The sequence below is a fragment of the Colobus angolensis genome, unplaced genomic scaffold (assembly GCF_000951035.1).
Source record: "Colobus angolensis palliatus isolate OR3802 unplaced genomic scaffold, Cang.pa_1.0 Scaffold137, whole genome shotgun sequence".
NCBI classification, from domain to species: Eukaryota; Metazoa; Chordata; class Mammalia; order Primates; family Cercopithecidae; genus Colobus; species Colobus angolensis.
The window spans coordinates 5,416,970-5,433,114 of NW_012114455.1; the positions used below are offsets into that span (position 1 = coordinate 5,416,970).

Sequence of the window (16,145 nt, forward strand, 5' to 3'; positions counted from 1 at the left end):
CGGGCATGTGCCACCACACCCAGCTAATTTTTGTATTTTTAGTAGAGACAGGGTTTCACCATGTTGGTCAGGCTGGTCTTGAACTCCTGACCTCAGGTGATGCGTCCACCTCAGCCTCCCAAAGTGCTGGGATTACGGGCATGAGCCATCACACTTGGCCTATATAACATAATTTTTGAAATGACACCATGTTAGTAGTAGAGGATGGATGAGCAACTGTGGAGCTGAAGGGGTGGGGGACAGGAGGGAGGTGGCTGTGGTTACAGAAGGCCCTGGGCATCCTCGTGCTGGAGCTGTTCAAAATGTTGGCTGTGATGCTAGAGACAGGACTACGCTAGCGATGACATAGATGGAGCTTAATACTCATGTGAGTAGCAGTGAAACGGGAAGTCTGATAAGATCCGTGGATGAGCCTGCTGTTGTGGTATTATGATAGAGGTTCGCTCTTGTTGCCAGGAAGGAGAGAGGGAGGGAGGGAAGAATGGGGGATAGAATGTAGATAGGGGGAAATCATCTAAAAACAAGAAGTACAAGGAAAATAAGGTCAAATCTCTTACTTAAATTGTGTTATTTTTCCAATGAGCTCACTAGATATGAAATAAAAAGGAATAGTTGCCCAAACCTCCAGTCTTCTTGGTTGCCAGCTTGGTTGCTATTTTTAATGCTAGGCCATAGCGGCAGATCAGCCAGGGATTTCATAGGGAGAGTCTGGAAATAGAGTCATGGAAGTGTTGAGATGAGGTCTTCACACATCCCTGGCCGACTGAAAAAGCTATGCATCTATGGGGAAGACCTGAGACAGCCCAGCAGAAAGTGAAAGGCAAAGTTACTACCTGTCCAAAACATTCAGTTCTCCCCTCACACTCCCATCATATCTCATGCGAAATTAAAAAAAAAAAAAAAAAAGAGGAAATATATTGAAATAAGAAAGTTGGGGAATTTGCCTTTGTGAAAGCACTTATTTTTTTCCCCTGGAGACAGGGTCTCACTCTGTCACCCAGGCTGGAGTACAGTAGTGTGGTCATGGCTCACTGCAGCCTCAACCTCACAGGCTCAAGCAATCCTCCCACCCCCACCTCCCAAGTAGCTGGGACTCCAGGCATGCCCCTCCATGCCCAGCTAATTTATTTTTAGTAGAGACAGGGGTCTCACTATGTTGCCCAGGCTGATCTTGAACTCCTGGGCTCAAGCAGTCTTACTGCCTCAGCCTTCCAAAGTGCTGGGATTACAGGTGTGAGCCACTGCACCTGGCCTAAAAGCACTATCTGATATTTGTCTTCCTATTTGTAAGTTAATCCTTAGATTGAAAGGTTTTGTTGTATATTGCCCACACCAGTTGTGTATATTAGAAAACACATTCCTTAAATTTTTTGTATTTAATATTTATTTTATTTAAATTTTTTTAATGCTAAACCACAGCAGGGGCTTAGCCTATATTTAGATAATGGGTTATCTAAATTATATAGAAGTCAAAATTTTTATTGTTCTACTTGAAGTTAGTTTACCTTATTCCTCCTGTAACTAAAACTGACTCATCCTCCATCTCCTCCACGTGTTCCATAATGTAGCTAATCTAATGAACTAATCCATTAATTTGTTAATGGAAGAAATATAGCCCATCCCCATCAAATCAAAGTACTCAGTCTTCTATGAATCATACATAAGTTTAAAGAAATTTCTACAGACATGCTGCAGGCCCTGCTGTCCACTAGTGTGAATTTTAGATGAGGTAAAAGGGAAGGGTGGGTCTTGACAAGCCGATATCAAGTACATAGAGGCAGACAAGGACTCTGCCTTATTTCAGGTACTGCTTTTGAGAAAAATGAGGAAGGGCAGGAAGGAGGGAAGCCGGTTAGTCAGTGGCCAGTTTTGACATACATTTGCAAAGCTGGTTTTTCTGCACCTTTGCCTAGGAAAATGAAGTATAACAAACTTGATATTAAAAGGGACCTGTGTTAAACATTAAACAAAAATGTAAATTTTTTATGTTCAAAGGAGGGTTTAAAAAGGAAGCAGGCTGGGCACAGTGGCTCATGCCTGTAATCCCAGCACTTTGGGAGGCCAAGGCAGGTGGATCATTTGAGGTCAGGAGTTTGAGATCAGCCTGACCAATATGGTGAAACCCTGTCTCTACTAAAAATACAAAAAAATTAGCTGGGCGTGGTGGCACATGCCTGTAGTCCCAGCTACTTGGGAGGCTGAGGCAGGAGAATCGCTTGAATCTGGGAGGCAGAGGGTGCAGTGAGCCGAGATTGCACCATTGCACTCCAGCCTGGGCAACAAGAGCGAAACTCCATCTCAAAAAATAATAGTAACGAGGAGAAGGCCTTCCAGTTATGGCAGCACAAAGAGACAGGCAATTCCTTTCTGTGTATAAAAAAAAAAAGCAACAAACAACCAAAAAATATATAAAACTAGTCAAAATTGTTTATCAAAACCAAGAGAGAACTGGAAATTGACAAAATGCGGGAAAAAATTGAACAGCATTTATTCTTGAAACACTATAGATCTTCAGGCAAGTAGGAGATGGTGGCTTTTCTTTGCCTGTGGCTGCTCCCGTCACCCCCAAGCTCAGCCAATGACTTTTAAGTAAGCTGGGGCTGGCCATGAAAACTAGTAGCTTTGCTGCCACACAAACATTCAATTGAGAACAGTGGCTGGGGGGCTGAAAATCCTTGGCTTTGCTGGCTTCACATGGGAATGAACACCTGGAAATGAGCAGGGAAAATCCACAGCTTTGCTAGCTTGAAGTTGCAGCCCCACTTGGGGCAAGCAGCAGGCCAACCAGGAATTTAACAGGGAGGTTCTGGAAATGAGAATCACAGAAGTATTGAAGCGAGCTCTTCACGCATCCCTGACTGACTGAAAAAACTATGCATATATGGAGAAGACCTGAGAGAGCCCAGCAAAAAGTGAACGGCAAGGGAGACTTGAAAACTGGCCTTCTCCAGCCCCCACACAGATCGACTGACAGGGGCTGGAAGTGTAATGGGCTTGATTTTTTTTTTTTTTTGGAAACAGGGTCTCCCTCTGTCACCCAGGCTGGAGTGCAGTGCAGCTATCTCAGCTCACTGCAACTTCCGCCTCCCCGGTTCAAGTGATTCTCCTGCCTCAGCCTCCCAAGTTGCTGAGATTACAGGCGCCCACTACCATGCCCGGCTAATTTTTTGTATTTTTAGTAGAGACAGGATTTCACCATGTTTGCCAGGCTAGCCTTGAACTCCTGACCTCAAGTGATCTGCCCGCCTCAACCTCCCAAAGTGCTGGGATTACAGGCATGAGCCACTGTGCCTGGCCTCAGAGAATTAAAGAAAACTGTTCAAGGAATTAAAAGAAAATATGATTTAAATGACTCGACAAATAGAGAATCTAAATAGAGAAACACAAACTATAAAAAGAATTAAATGGAAATTCTGGAGTTGGAAGGTACAATTACCAAAATTAAGAATTCACTAGATGGGCACAATAGCAGATTGTGAGATAGTGGAAGAACCAGTGAACATGAAATAGACCAATAGAAATGATCCAATTTGAAAAACAGAGAGAAAAAAATGAAGACAAATGAACAGACCTTCAGACACACATGGGATATGTTAAATGTCCCCACATACATGTAATGGGAACCCCAAAAAGGGAGAGAGAAAAAAATAAGGAAGTAATGACTGAAAGCTTCCCAGGTTTGATGAAAAATATTGAATTGCAGATTTAAAAAAAAAAAAAAAGTTCAACCAACACTGACTTTTAAAAAACACAAAGAGAACCACACAGGAAGGACAAAGCCAGAAACATCACACTTCCTATGTTCAAATTATATTATAAAGCTATAGCAATCAAAACAGTACAGTACTGGCATAAAAACACACTTAGAGCAATGGAACAGAATTGAAAGCACAGAAATAAACCCACTCATATAAGGTTAACTAATCTTCTACAGAGGTGTCAAGAACAAGAATGAGGAAAGAATAGTATCTTCAATAAATGGTGCTGGAAAAACTGGATATCCACATGCAAAAAAATAAAAAAGAAATTGGATCTTTATCTTCCATCATATGCAAAAATCAACTAAAAGTGGATGAAAGATTTAAATGTAAGACTTAAAATGGTAAAACTCCTAGAAGAAAACATGCAGGGAAAGGTACATGACATTGGTGTTGGCACTGATTTCTTTTTTGATATGACAACAAAAGCAAAAATAAAGGAGTAGGATTGCATCAAACTAAAAAGCTTTTGCATAGCAAAGAAAACCATCAACAGAGTAAAGATACCCACAGACTGGGAGAAAATATTTGCAAACCATATATGTGATAAGGAGCGCATATCCAAACTATACAAGAAAGTCTTACTACTCAATAGTAAAAAACAAATAATGCTATTAAAAAGTAGGCAACAGGCTGAGTGCAGTGGCTCAATCTCAGCTCACTGTAACCTCCACCTCTCAGGTTCAAGTGATTCTTCTGCCTCAGCCTCCCGAGTGACTGGGACTACAGGCATGCACCACCCACGCCTGGCTAATTTTTTGTATTGTTAGTAGACGGGGTTTTGCTATGTTGGCCAGGCTGGTCTTGAACTCCTGACCTCAGGTGATCCACCCGCCTTGGCCTCCCAAAGTGCTGGGATTACAGGCTTGAGCCATGGTGCCCAACCCATTTTAGACTTGTTGATTGCCCTATGATCTCAGTTCTCTAATGAGTTTAGGAAAAGTTATGATTTTGTAGTTTATCTGCTATCGTTGCTGTTAGGGTGTAATACTCATCCCAGCTTTCCACATCCTGGATTCTTTGTGTTTTAAGAATTTTTTACTGTAATCTATTTCATATGTTCTACTGTATACATTGCCAATATTTGCTTTTATTTATTTGCAGTTTTGATTTCTTCTTTGACGCAAAGTTATTTAGTGACTTTAAAAAATTTTAAGGTGATTGAGATTTTTGTAGAAGAAAATATTTCTGTTGTTACAGCATTGTAGTCAAAGAATGTGGGCAATAAATTTCTGCTTTGAGAAAAAAAAAAAGTGGGCAAAGGACCTGAATAGATGTTGCTCTAAAGAAGACATACAATGGCCAACTGGTTTATGAAAAGATGCTCAACATCACTAATCATCAGGGAAATGCAAATCAAAGTCACAATAAGATATTACCTTACACCTGTCGGGATGGCTATTGCCAAAAAGTCAAACAAAAAACAAAACAAGATTGGTGTGGATGTGGAAAAAGGTAACCTTTACATACTGTTGGTGGGAATGTGAATTGGTACATCTATTATAGAAAACAGTGTGGAGGTTCCTCAAAAAATTAAAAATAGAACTACCCTATGATCCAGCAATTTCACTTCTGTGTATATATCCAAAGGAAATAAACTCCCTATCTTGAAAAGATATCTGCCCTCCCATGGTCACTGCAGCTTTGTTCACAACAGCCAAGATATGGAAACAATCTAAGTGTTCATTGATTGGTGAATGGACAAAAAAAAAAAAAATGTGGTGTATATATAGAATAGGATATTATTTAGCCTTAAAAAAAGAAGGAAATCCTGCTGTTTGCAACAACTTGGATAAACCTTGAAGACCTTATACTAAGTAAAATAAGCCAGACACAGAAAGACAAATACTGTGTGATCTCACTTATATGTGGAATCTAAAATAACAAACTGGACATAAACAGAATAGAATGCCTGTTACCAGGGGCTGGAGCAGGGGGGGAAATGGGGAGATGTTGGTCAAAGGGTACAAACTTGCAGTTATGAGTAAATTTAGGAGACCTAATGGACAGGAGGGTGACTATCATTAATAATAATATACTGGCCAGGCACAATGTCTTAGGTCTGTAATCACAGCACTTTGGGAGACTGAGGCAAGAGAATAGCCTGAGCCCAAAAATTCAAGACCAGCCTGGACAACATAGTCAGACCTTGTCTCTACAAAAAAAATTTTTTAATTGGCCAGGGGTGGTGGCCCACACCCGTCGTCCTAACTACTTGGGAGGCTGAGGCGGAGGATCACTTGAGCCCAGGAAGTTCAGGGCTGCAGTGAACTATGATTATGCCACTGCACTCCACCCTGGGTGACAGGGCGAGACCCTCTCTCTAAAAATAATAGTAATGATAATAAACTGTATACTTGAAATTTGCTGAGAGTAGATCTTAAGGATTCTCATTACAAAGGAAAGGAAAAGGTAACCAGGTAAGGTGATAACTATGTTAATTAGCTTGATCATAGCAGTCATTTCACAATGTATACATATATCAAATCATCATGCTATATACCCTGAGTATATACAATTTTTATTTGTCAATTATACCTCAATAAAGCTGAAAAAATATTAAAGGCCATCCTTCATGTTGAAAGAAAATGGGATTTTAGAGTTATTAAAATGACAGAAATAAATGAACACTGGAAATGGTAAATATGTGATTAAATATCAAAGAATATATATATTCATCTTTGAAAAATGTAAAATTGCTTCAAGAAATAATTGCCACACTGTTAATTTATAACCTAGACTTTATATATTCTTAAATCTTAAACTTAAAAACTTTATAACAAGCCCAAACATAAATATGATATGTACATATATGTGTACACACACACACACATACACATCTCTGCCTTTTTGTTGGAGTGGCTTATTTAGTCCATATATATTCATATTAATGGCTCATTTAGTGTATGTATATATATATTATATATGCATGAAGGGGTAGGAATTAGAGCTATTATATATTGGAACAAAGTCACTATATTTTATCAGAATTAAAATACTATTAAAATAGACCACGGTAACTTAAAGATGCATACTGTAATCCCTAGACTAGAGCATGCAGTAGGAAAAATATATATATAACTTAAAATATGAAAAAAAGTAATTAAAATGGTATACTAAAATTACTTGTTAGACATAAATGACAGCAGGAAATGAGGCACAGAGGAACCAAAAAATGCATGTGTGACAGAAAACAAATAGCAAAATGACAACTGTAAATATAACCACACCAATAATTACATTGATATGAATGGACTAAATAAGTCCATTCCAATAAAAAGGCAAAGATTGTCAACCATGCAGATTCTCAAGGAATCTCCCTTCTATGCATAGTTTTGGGAATGCTGGGCTTATATTAATGGAAGTAAGCCAAGAAAGAAAAATAAATGGCATCCAAGAAACAGGGGATCCAAAACAAGGAAAAGGCTTTTTTGGAAGCTGCAGCAAAAGGCAGGGTGGGCAGAAAACAAGCAAAAGGCAAAGGGAATTTGTAAGATGGTGCAGAATGCTTCAGGAGGACAGACAACCAGTTCAATTTCGAAGAGAAGATTCTCAAAACAGGTCTCTAGGAATAAAACAGAAATAAGTTATCTGAGGTTAAAATGTCTAGAATTTAATTTGGTCAACATTTGACAGATCTTTTAGCTCTTTTGAGGAAAAAGATAGTGATCGATATTCAGGAAGATAAACATGTGATAAAAATAAAAAGCAATGATTAACCCCAGAATAAAACAAAAGTGTTAGGCCAGGCGCGGTGGCTCATGCCTGTAATCCCAGCATGTTGGGAGGTCGAGGTAGGTGCATCACCTTAAGTCAAGAGTTCGAGACCTGCCTGGCCAACATGGTGAAACCTCATCTCTACTAAAAACACAAAAACTAGCCAAGTGTGGTGGCGCCATCCTTAATCCCAGCTACTCGGGAGCCTGAGGCAGGAGAATCACTTGAACCCAGGAGGTGGAGGTTGCAGTGAGCCAAGATCATGCCATTGCACTCCATCCTGGGCGACAGAGCAAGACTCCGTGTCAAAAAAAAACAGTGTTAGAGAAAACATAACCACCCATAATACAATACTTGGATCCGCATTCATTCATTCCACAAGTATTTACTGAGTGCTCACTCTGTATCTGGCCCTGCAGTAAGCTGTGGACTAACCACAGTAAGCAAATAGATCAAATCTCTGCTTTCCAGAGGCCCACATTTTAGTGGATGAAGACAGATGCTTAAAAAAAAAATCAGTCTGCAATATCACATGGTGATTCATACTTTACAGAAAAGTTACAAATTGATATAGATTGAAAAGTGGGGCCGGCCTGTATTTTACATGCAGTAGTCACGGAATACAGTGGCATTTGAACAGAGACCTGAGTAAAGTGAAGGAGACAACTGTTGGCTCCCTGTGGGAACACTGTTCTAGAAGCCACAGACAGTGCAATGTCCTGAAGCAGGAATGGAGTGTTCTGAGCCATTTAAGGGAATGGAAGGGATCCACTGTGGCAAGGGATGAGTGCTGGGAGAAATCAAAGAGATGGCCCTGGTAAGGACTTTGGATTTACAGAGCCATGATAATGAAACTAATGATTTCAGTAAGTGAGTATAATGCAACTGCTATGAAAATAGCAGGGTGGGGAGGAGGGAGAGGCTGTGAGAGAGCTCCAGGAAGTTGATAGGTAATACCTGACAATGATGAATTAACAAATGGCCGCATGCACAAAGTATTAGGTTGGTGCAAAAGTAATTGTGGTTTTTGCCATTATGTTTGCACCAGCCCAACAACTACAATGGTGCAGGTAAATACTGGAGGAAACAGCTGAAAGGGTTGAAAGTGGCTTTGATGGGGGTGAGGAGGAATAGAACATGAGGCTGTTGCTTTTCACTATAAGCCTTTAATACGATTTGAGTTTTTGAAAACTGTAAACATTTTTTTTTAAAGCTTGTGAAAGTTCTTGTCAATGTGTAAGATGTGAAACAGCCCTGACAATGTAGCTGGTGCTAGAGAGGCGGGTCTGTGTCCAAGGTTGGAATATGCTGTGCAGACGGGAGATGCTTTACATTCCAGGATGGTCTTTTCTAGATCACTGCCTTAGTCTGCTTGTGCTGCTGTAACAAAACACCACAGAACGGGTAATTTATAAGGAACAAATTTATTTCTCGCAGTTCCGAAGATTTGGAGGTCCAAGATCAAGGCACTGGCCTGTGGTATCTGTTGAAGTCTGCAGCCTCACACGGCAGAAGGGACAAAAAAAGGAACCAACTCCCTCCATCCAGCCCTTTATAAGGGTGCTTAATCCCATACACAAGGGAGGAATCTTTATGTCTTCATCATCTCTTAAAGGCTCCACATCTAATACTATCACATTGGCAACACCTGAATTTTGGAGGGGACCCTTTCAAACCATAGCATTCCAATCCTGGTCCCCCAAAATTCACGTACTTCTCACATACAAAATACATTCATTCCATCACAATTGCCCCCAAAAGACTTAAATCATTCCAACAGGGACTTTAAAATCTAAGTCCAAAATCTTATCTAAATCAGGTATGAGAGAGACTCATTCACTTTGAGATAAATTTCATCCTGAGGCAAACTTCTCTCTAGCTGTGAGCCTGTGAATTCAAATGACTTGCCTACTTTGATTCAAATACAATGGTGTGGCAGGCACAGGACAGATGTTTCTGGTTCAAAAGGGAGAAACAGGAAGGAAGAAAGAGTAACCACAGGTCTCAAGTGAGTCCAAAACTCAACATTCGACCTTAGGCTTGAGAATAATGTTACCTGACTCCACATCTCACCTTCTGGACACACTGGGATGGGTGTTGGGCCCCCAAGGTTCCAGGTGATACCACCTCCAAGGCTTCCCTAAGTATTGGCCTACTGGGGGGCTCTCTGCAGTGGCTCCACCCAGTGACAAATCTCTGCTTGGGCCCTGAGGTCAAAGAAATCCTTTCCATCTAGGTGGAAGCAGCCATGCTCCCACAGCTCATACAGTATGCGTACCTACAGAGTTAGCACCACAAGGATGCCACCAAGGTTTATAACTTATGCCCTCTGGAGTAGTGGCCCAGCCTACACCTGGTCCTGCTTGAGCCACAGCTAGGGTGACTGAGGAATGCTCTGCCGGAATGTGGGAAGCAGAGACCAAGGTGGCCCTGGGTAGTGATCTCTGAGACCCCACAGGCACCTGGGCCCTTCCCCTGAAACTGTTCTGCCCCAAGGCCCTAACCCTCTGGACCTCTAAAGACCAAGGCAGCCCCAAATGCCTTTGGGGTCATTTTCCCATTGTCTTGATAACTAGCACCTGGCTTCCTTCTACACATACTAATCTCCTTATCGGTCATGTGGCCATACCCGTGGTTCTCTCTCCTACACATACGTTTTTATCTTGTATATGGCTAGGCTGAGAGTTTTTCAAATATTGACGTTCAGCTTTCCTTTTGATGATAAATTCTGCCTTCAAATCATTTCTCTTTTCTCAAGTTTTTCTTTTTCTTTTTCTTTTTTTTTTTTTTGAGATGGAGTTTTGCTCTTGTCACCCAGGCCAGAGTGCAATGGCGTGATCTCGGCTCACTGCAACCTCCCCTTCCCGGGTTCAAGCGATTCTCCTGCCTCAGCCTCCTGAGTAGCTGGGATTACAGGCTCTTGCCACCACACCCGGCTAATTTTTGTATTTTTGGTAGAGACGGGATTTCACCATGTTTGTCAGGCTTATCTCAAACTCCTAACCTCAGGTGATCTGCCTGCCTCGCCCTCCCAAAGTGCTGGGATTTACAGGTGTGAGTCACCACGCCCGGCCTCTCAGGTTTTTCTATAAGCAGTTAAGAGAAGCCACACAGCATCCTGAACACTTTGTTGCTTTCTATCTCTTCTGCCAAATATCCTAGGTCATCATTCTTAAGTTCTGCCCTCCATAAAGTCCTAGAACACGACATAATTCAGCTAAGTTCTTTGCCACTTTATAACAAGGATAACCTTTCTTCCAGTTTCCAATACCTTGTTCTTTATTTCTGTTTGAGACCTCATCAGAGTTCCCTTCACCATCCGTATCTCTATCAACATTCTGTTCATGACCACTTAGGCCATCTCTAAGAAGAACGAGGCTTTCCCCACAGCTGATATCCCACACCTACAGCTCTCCTCTTCTTCTGAGCCCTCACAGAATCATCCTTAATGCTCCATTCATGGCAATCCAGGCTTTTTTCAGCACTCACTTCAAAGCTGTTCCAGCTTCTATTCATTATCAAGTTCCAAAGCCACCCCCACATTTTTACATATTTGTTATAACACCTGGTTATAAATGTTATAAACTTCTCTGGTACCAGTTTCTTAGTCCCTGTTGTGCTGATATCACAGAATACGACAGACTGGGTAATTTATAAAGAACAAAAATTTATTTCTCACTGTTCTGAAAGCTGGGAGGTGCAAGATCAAGGCACCAGCATCTGGTGTCTGCTGAGGGCTGCATCCTCACATGCAGGAGGACAAATAGGGTGCCAGCTCCCTCCAGCCAGCCCTTGTATGAGGGCATCTACTCCTACTTCAGGAGGGAGGGGCCCTCATGGCCTAGTCCCTTCTTAAAAGTCCTCTTCTCGGCGGGGTGTGGTGGCTCACACCTGTAATCCCAGCACTTTGGGAGGCCAAGGCAGGTGGATCACCTGAGGTCAGGAGTTCGAGAAGAGCCTGGCCAACAGGTGAAACTCTGTCTCTACTAAAAATACAAAAATTAGCCAGGTGTGGTGGCAGGTGCCTGTAATGCCAGCTACTCGGGAGGCTGAAGCAGGAGAATCGCTTGAACTGGGGAGGCAGAGGTTGTAGTGAGCCGAGATCGCGCCATTGCACTCCAGCCTGGACAACAGAGTGAAACTCTGTCTCAAAGAAAAAGTCCCCTTCTCTTAATGCAACACCTGGATTTTGGAGGGGACACATTCAAACCATAGCAATCACCAACGACTGGTATTTTTCTCCCACCCTATATATTCTTTAGGTAACCACCCAGGCCAGTGAGGAAAATAATCAATCTACTTCTGAATAAATCCTAGCTATAGTCTCATGCTACTGTAAATGGGATACAAGCAAACCATGCCCGAAAATTTTTGGAATAAAGTGATGTTTACACCATTATGCTGATTTTTATAAAATGTGAATCATATTGACCATGTTCATTTGTACTAGACCACCACACCAAAACTTTTTAAAATTATTTTCCAGTTAGGTGACAAATGATGTTGTGCTTTCGTTTGTACATCTCTAATTTCTGGGAGATTTATGATTTGTATTATTTTGTGAATCATCTGTTCATGTCTTCTGCCTATTCTCCTACGGTCTTTTTCTTATTAATTTGTCAAGACTCTAATGTAATAGCTGTTTACCATACAGCTGCTACAAACATGTTTCTGATTTGTTGTTTGCCTTTTGATGTCCCTGATATTAAAAGATGCTTATATCGCTGAACATTTTTCTTTTCTAGTCCCCCCCTTTATGTTTATGCCCTGGAAGGTTTCTCTACCTGAGATCAATAAATACTTACCTATCCTCCTCTTTCCCCACCCTCATCCTTTTATTTTGCCCACATGTTTAAAGCATTACAGACAGTGGAGTCCAGTTGGTCATGTAACTCACTTTACAGATGAGACTCCAGTGACGTAACATAAAGGCTTGTTTTATGAGAATGTGTTGATCCTTCTTAACGTGGCTTATGATTTGCAATCTCAGGCACATATTGTATTTCCTGCCAAAATATACATTTGTTTGCCTTCTTCATTAGTCACCTAACAGCCTTCCCCTAATTTTTCAGGTGTCCTGATGGCAAATTTCCAGGGCCATGCGCTCCCTGGGAGTTTCTTCCTGATCATTGGACTGTGCTGGTCAGTGAAGTACCCACTGAAGTACTTTAGCCACACACGGAAGAACAGCCCACTGCATTACTATCGGCGTCTGGAGATCATTGAAGCCGCAGTCAGGACTTTGTTTTCTGTCATCGGTAAGAGCAGGGGCCATTTGGTCCAGGGTATCTCCTCCTCATCCCCAGAACCTTTAATTCGTGTTTTGAGCCCTGTGAAATAGATGTTTCCACTGGCGGAGATAATAGGGCAACAATTTCCAGATGGCCACTAGACTATTTTATTATAACATCCATTGCGCACAGAGCTTTATAATACGAACGGCTGGCGGTTCTCACATCACAGCACGCTGTGAAAAACCATCAAGTCAACAAGGACGCAGGTGTGGAAAGTCGTCGGAGCAAAACACCCACTGTATGAAAAAGATCGGACACAAATACAAAGAGAAAAAAACAAAATAGATTGGGCTCACGTACCTGAGCTGTGACAAAGTAGAAAAATCACCTTTTTCCTCAGTCGTCTCTCCCTCCAGATCCTTACAGTAGTTGACACCCAACCCACTGGCTCATCCTCATCCTCAAGTCTCAAGCGCGTAGAGAGAGTTTATGCAGATTAATAAATTAGCCAGTGGGAGAGAAAAAGCAGCAGAGAGCTGTTGGAGAGGGAATTTCCTTCACTCTGCCCCATTCCAACAAGATCCACCCACTCCCACTGTTTCCTTTGCATCCACTCCGCTCCACTGGGGCCCTCCAAGAATAAGCAGGATGACAGTAACAGGTGTTCTTCCTCAGGACCAGCCCCACCTGGGGGGAATGAGGGGTCTTAATCTGCAACTGACAATCACCACTTGTCATCAGTGGCCTGTGGTTTTTTGGAGAGAGTGAAGCAACATCGCTGGCTTCTCTTGGAGGAAGCAAAGCTTTACAGAGCTTTGTTGGCCTCATCCTGCCGAACTTCCCCACTCACCATTCACGCATCAGAGAGGCTTCCCGTGAGAAGTGACAGGGACCTGCGGCTTAAAGGGTCAGGACAGCATCAACCTTTGCCTAAATAAAGCTAGGACAATTACAGCATTTGGTCCCTTGACTGGGTGAAAATGGTACTCATTCAACAGCTCTCTGGCACGCCTACCACATGCCAGGAAGTCACTGTTCCAGGCGTAGGAGACACACTGGGGAACCACACAGTCTCTGCTGTCACAGGGCTTCCATTCTAGCATCACTGGGACTTTTCCTGGGTCATTTCCACAACTCCTCGACTCTTTGTGTGGGAATTCAAAAAGGATCTGGCTTGAGAAACAAATATCTGGGGAACAGAGTCCAAAATGTCATCATGGAGGATTTCTTCTAGGCTTCCCCAAGAACATTTTGGGTACCAGACATAAAAACAAATCTTTTGCCTTGTAAATTAGGTATAAAAGTAGAAGGGGTAAGAACAAAGAGCTATCCTGTGGCGCAGTTTCGTCATTTTCTGGCCCACATCATGGGGCCTCTGCCTTGTTTACCCAGTGTTTTAAAACACAGAGCTGGGAGGGGCACAGGGCTTGCAGAGCTGGCTCTGTGCCCAGGAAGGACACGCACTCAAAGTCAGCTCTGCAGACACGCACCTGGGAGCCGCTTGCCTCCCTTGGCATGTACAGGTATCTTCATCACCAGTGTGTCTCTGCTCAGATTCTGCTTTCAACCTAATTGTTTCTGTCTGGGATTTCTTTCACTGCTCACTTGGCAGGGAAGCCCAGGGATTATTCTATCAGCCACACTCCGACCTCAGTGATGATTCTTGCTCATCTCCACTCCTGGACAAACCTCCTGGGGATCTGGTTGCGTTCGCTGATTCTTCTACCCTCAACCCCAAGCCCCTAAAAGGAACAACAATGGCAAGATGTCTACACAGGTTACTCAGCACACACCCTATTTTATACTGAAGCAGCTGCACCTGAGGCAGCAAAGCAGGTCTGCTAACCTGCAGGCCGCCCTCACCTCACCCCATCTCCGCTTCATTCTCGCCTTTGGGTTGTTTCTTGCTGCTATTTGTCTTGGAGTTACTCTTCCCTCTAAAACAGCCATTCTCATTTCCCTGCAGGGATCCTGGCAGAGCAGTTTGTTCCAGATGGGCCCCACCTGCACCTCTACCATGGGAACCACTGGATCAAGTTAATGAATTGGCAGCACAGCACCATGTACCTATTCTTCGCAGTCTCAGGAATTGTTGACATGCTCACCTATCTGGTCAGCCACGTTCCCTTGGGGGTGGACAGACTGGTTATGGCTGTGGCAGTATTCATGGAAGGTAATTCTGTGGAACGGATGGAGAGGAAGGATAGCCTGACAAGCCATATTTATGAAGGATCAGGGTACAAAAGACCAGAAATGTTGCAAATATAATAACCTTTCCCAGAAAATCCACATCTCTGGGCTGCCAAAACCTGAACAGGACCTAGTGCTCCGCTCTGGATGGGCCAGGTGGCATATTCCTGCCAAAACCTGAACAGGACCTAGTGCTCCGCTCTGGATGGGCCAGGTGGCATATTCCTGAAAGTAGCCCATGAAGGTTTTGAGGCTTGCAGGCAGCTCCCAAAGCCCCCGGTTAACACTGCAGGAGTCCTCCTTGCCATCCCACTGCCGCCAGCAGTCCCTGCTCACGCACGTGCATACTCCTCAGTGTGGATGGATGTGTGCACATACACATGCGTGTGCACACAATGCCCCAGCTGGTTGAATGCCCCCATGCAGGGGATACATCCCTTTGGTGAAGCGAAAGCACACTGCACCCTTCACCCAGGGAGGTACCGTCTTGCCTCCATTGTAAGTCTCAGGAGACCCACCCCGCTGCTAGGGGCGCGCTCCCACTATGACTCACACTGACTGGGGTATGAAAATCCATTTTGTCATCTAACAACCTCACTTCTGTACCTCGGCAAGTCGAAAAAGGTTGAGGGCAAAACTGAATTTCAAGTATACACACAGTCTGTTACGAGTCAGCAACATGCTTCAGCCGGCCCATCCTATACTGACCCACCATGGGTTCCAGAGAGATTTTAAGATACAATCCCCTGCTGCTTTATACTCCTAACATACGAAATACACTTACTCGCATCGGTTTGCTGCCTGTAACGTTACGTAAACTAACTTCCTAAATGCTGAAGAGTCTAGCTGAGACAGGTGTAGGAGGAAACACCGGTGATGGTGAAGGCCAAGCGGGGCACTGACAGCTGCCATCTGGTCTGTGGCAGGTTTCCTCTTCTACTACCACGTCCACAACCGGCCTCCGCTGGACCAACACATCCACTCGCTCCTGCTGTACGCTCTGTTCGTGGGGTGTGTTAGTATCTCCCTAGAAGTGATCTTGCGGGACCACATCGTGCTGGAACTTTTCCGAACCAGTCTCCTCATTCTTCAGGGAACCTGGTTCTGGCAGGTGATTTTCCACACCCAGGCCCCTCGCTGGTATGGATGGAGCAGCCCCACCGAGTGTATCCCTGATTATATGGGGTTTGAAAACGCAGCACTAACATGTCATGCAAAGGGGTTTAGATGACCCTTTTGCCCCCAT

At 43.2% G+C, this 16,145-nt stretch overlaps 1 protein-coding gene across 1 annotated transcript in view; it reads left to right on the top strand.

Moving 5' to 3' along the window:
* The window catches only part of TMEM45B (transmembrane protein 45B), a 44,058-nt gene that overhangs the window by 24,490 nt on the left and 3,423 nt on the right, over positions 1–16,145 (top strand). The window contains exons 2-4 of the mRNA XM_011934674.1: positions 12,548–12,733; positions 14,676–14,882; positions 15,826–16,010. Of these exons, the coding sequence (XP_011790064.1) occupies positions 12,556–12,733; positions 14,676–14,882; positions 15,826–16,010 (570 nt within the window). The 5' untranslated portion in view covers positions 12,548–12,555. The remainder of the gene's footprint in view (positions 1–12,547; positions 12,734–14,675; positions 14,883–15,825; positions 16,011–16,145) is intronic.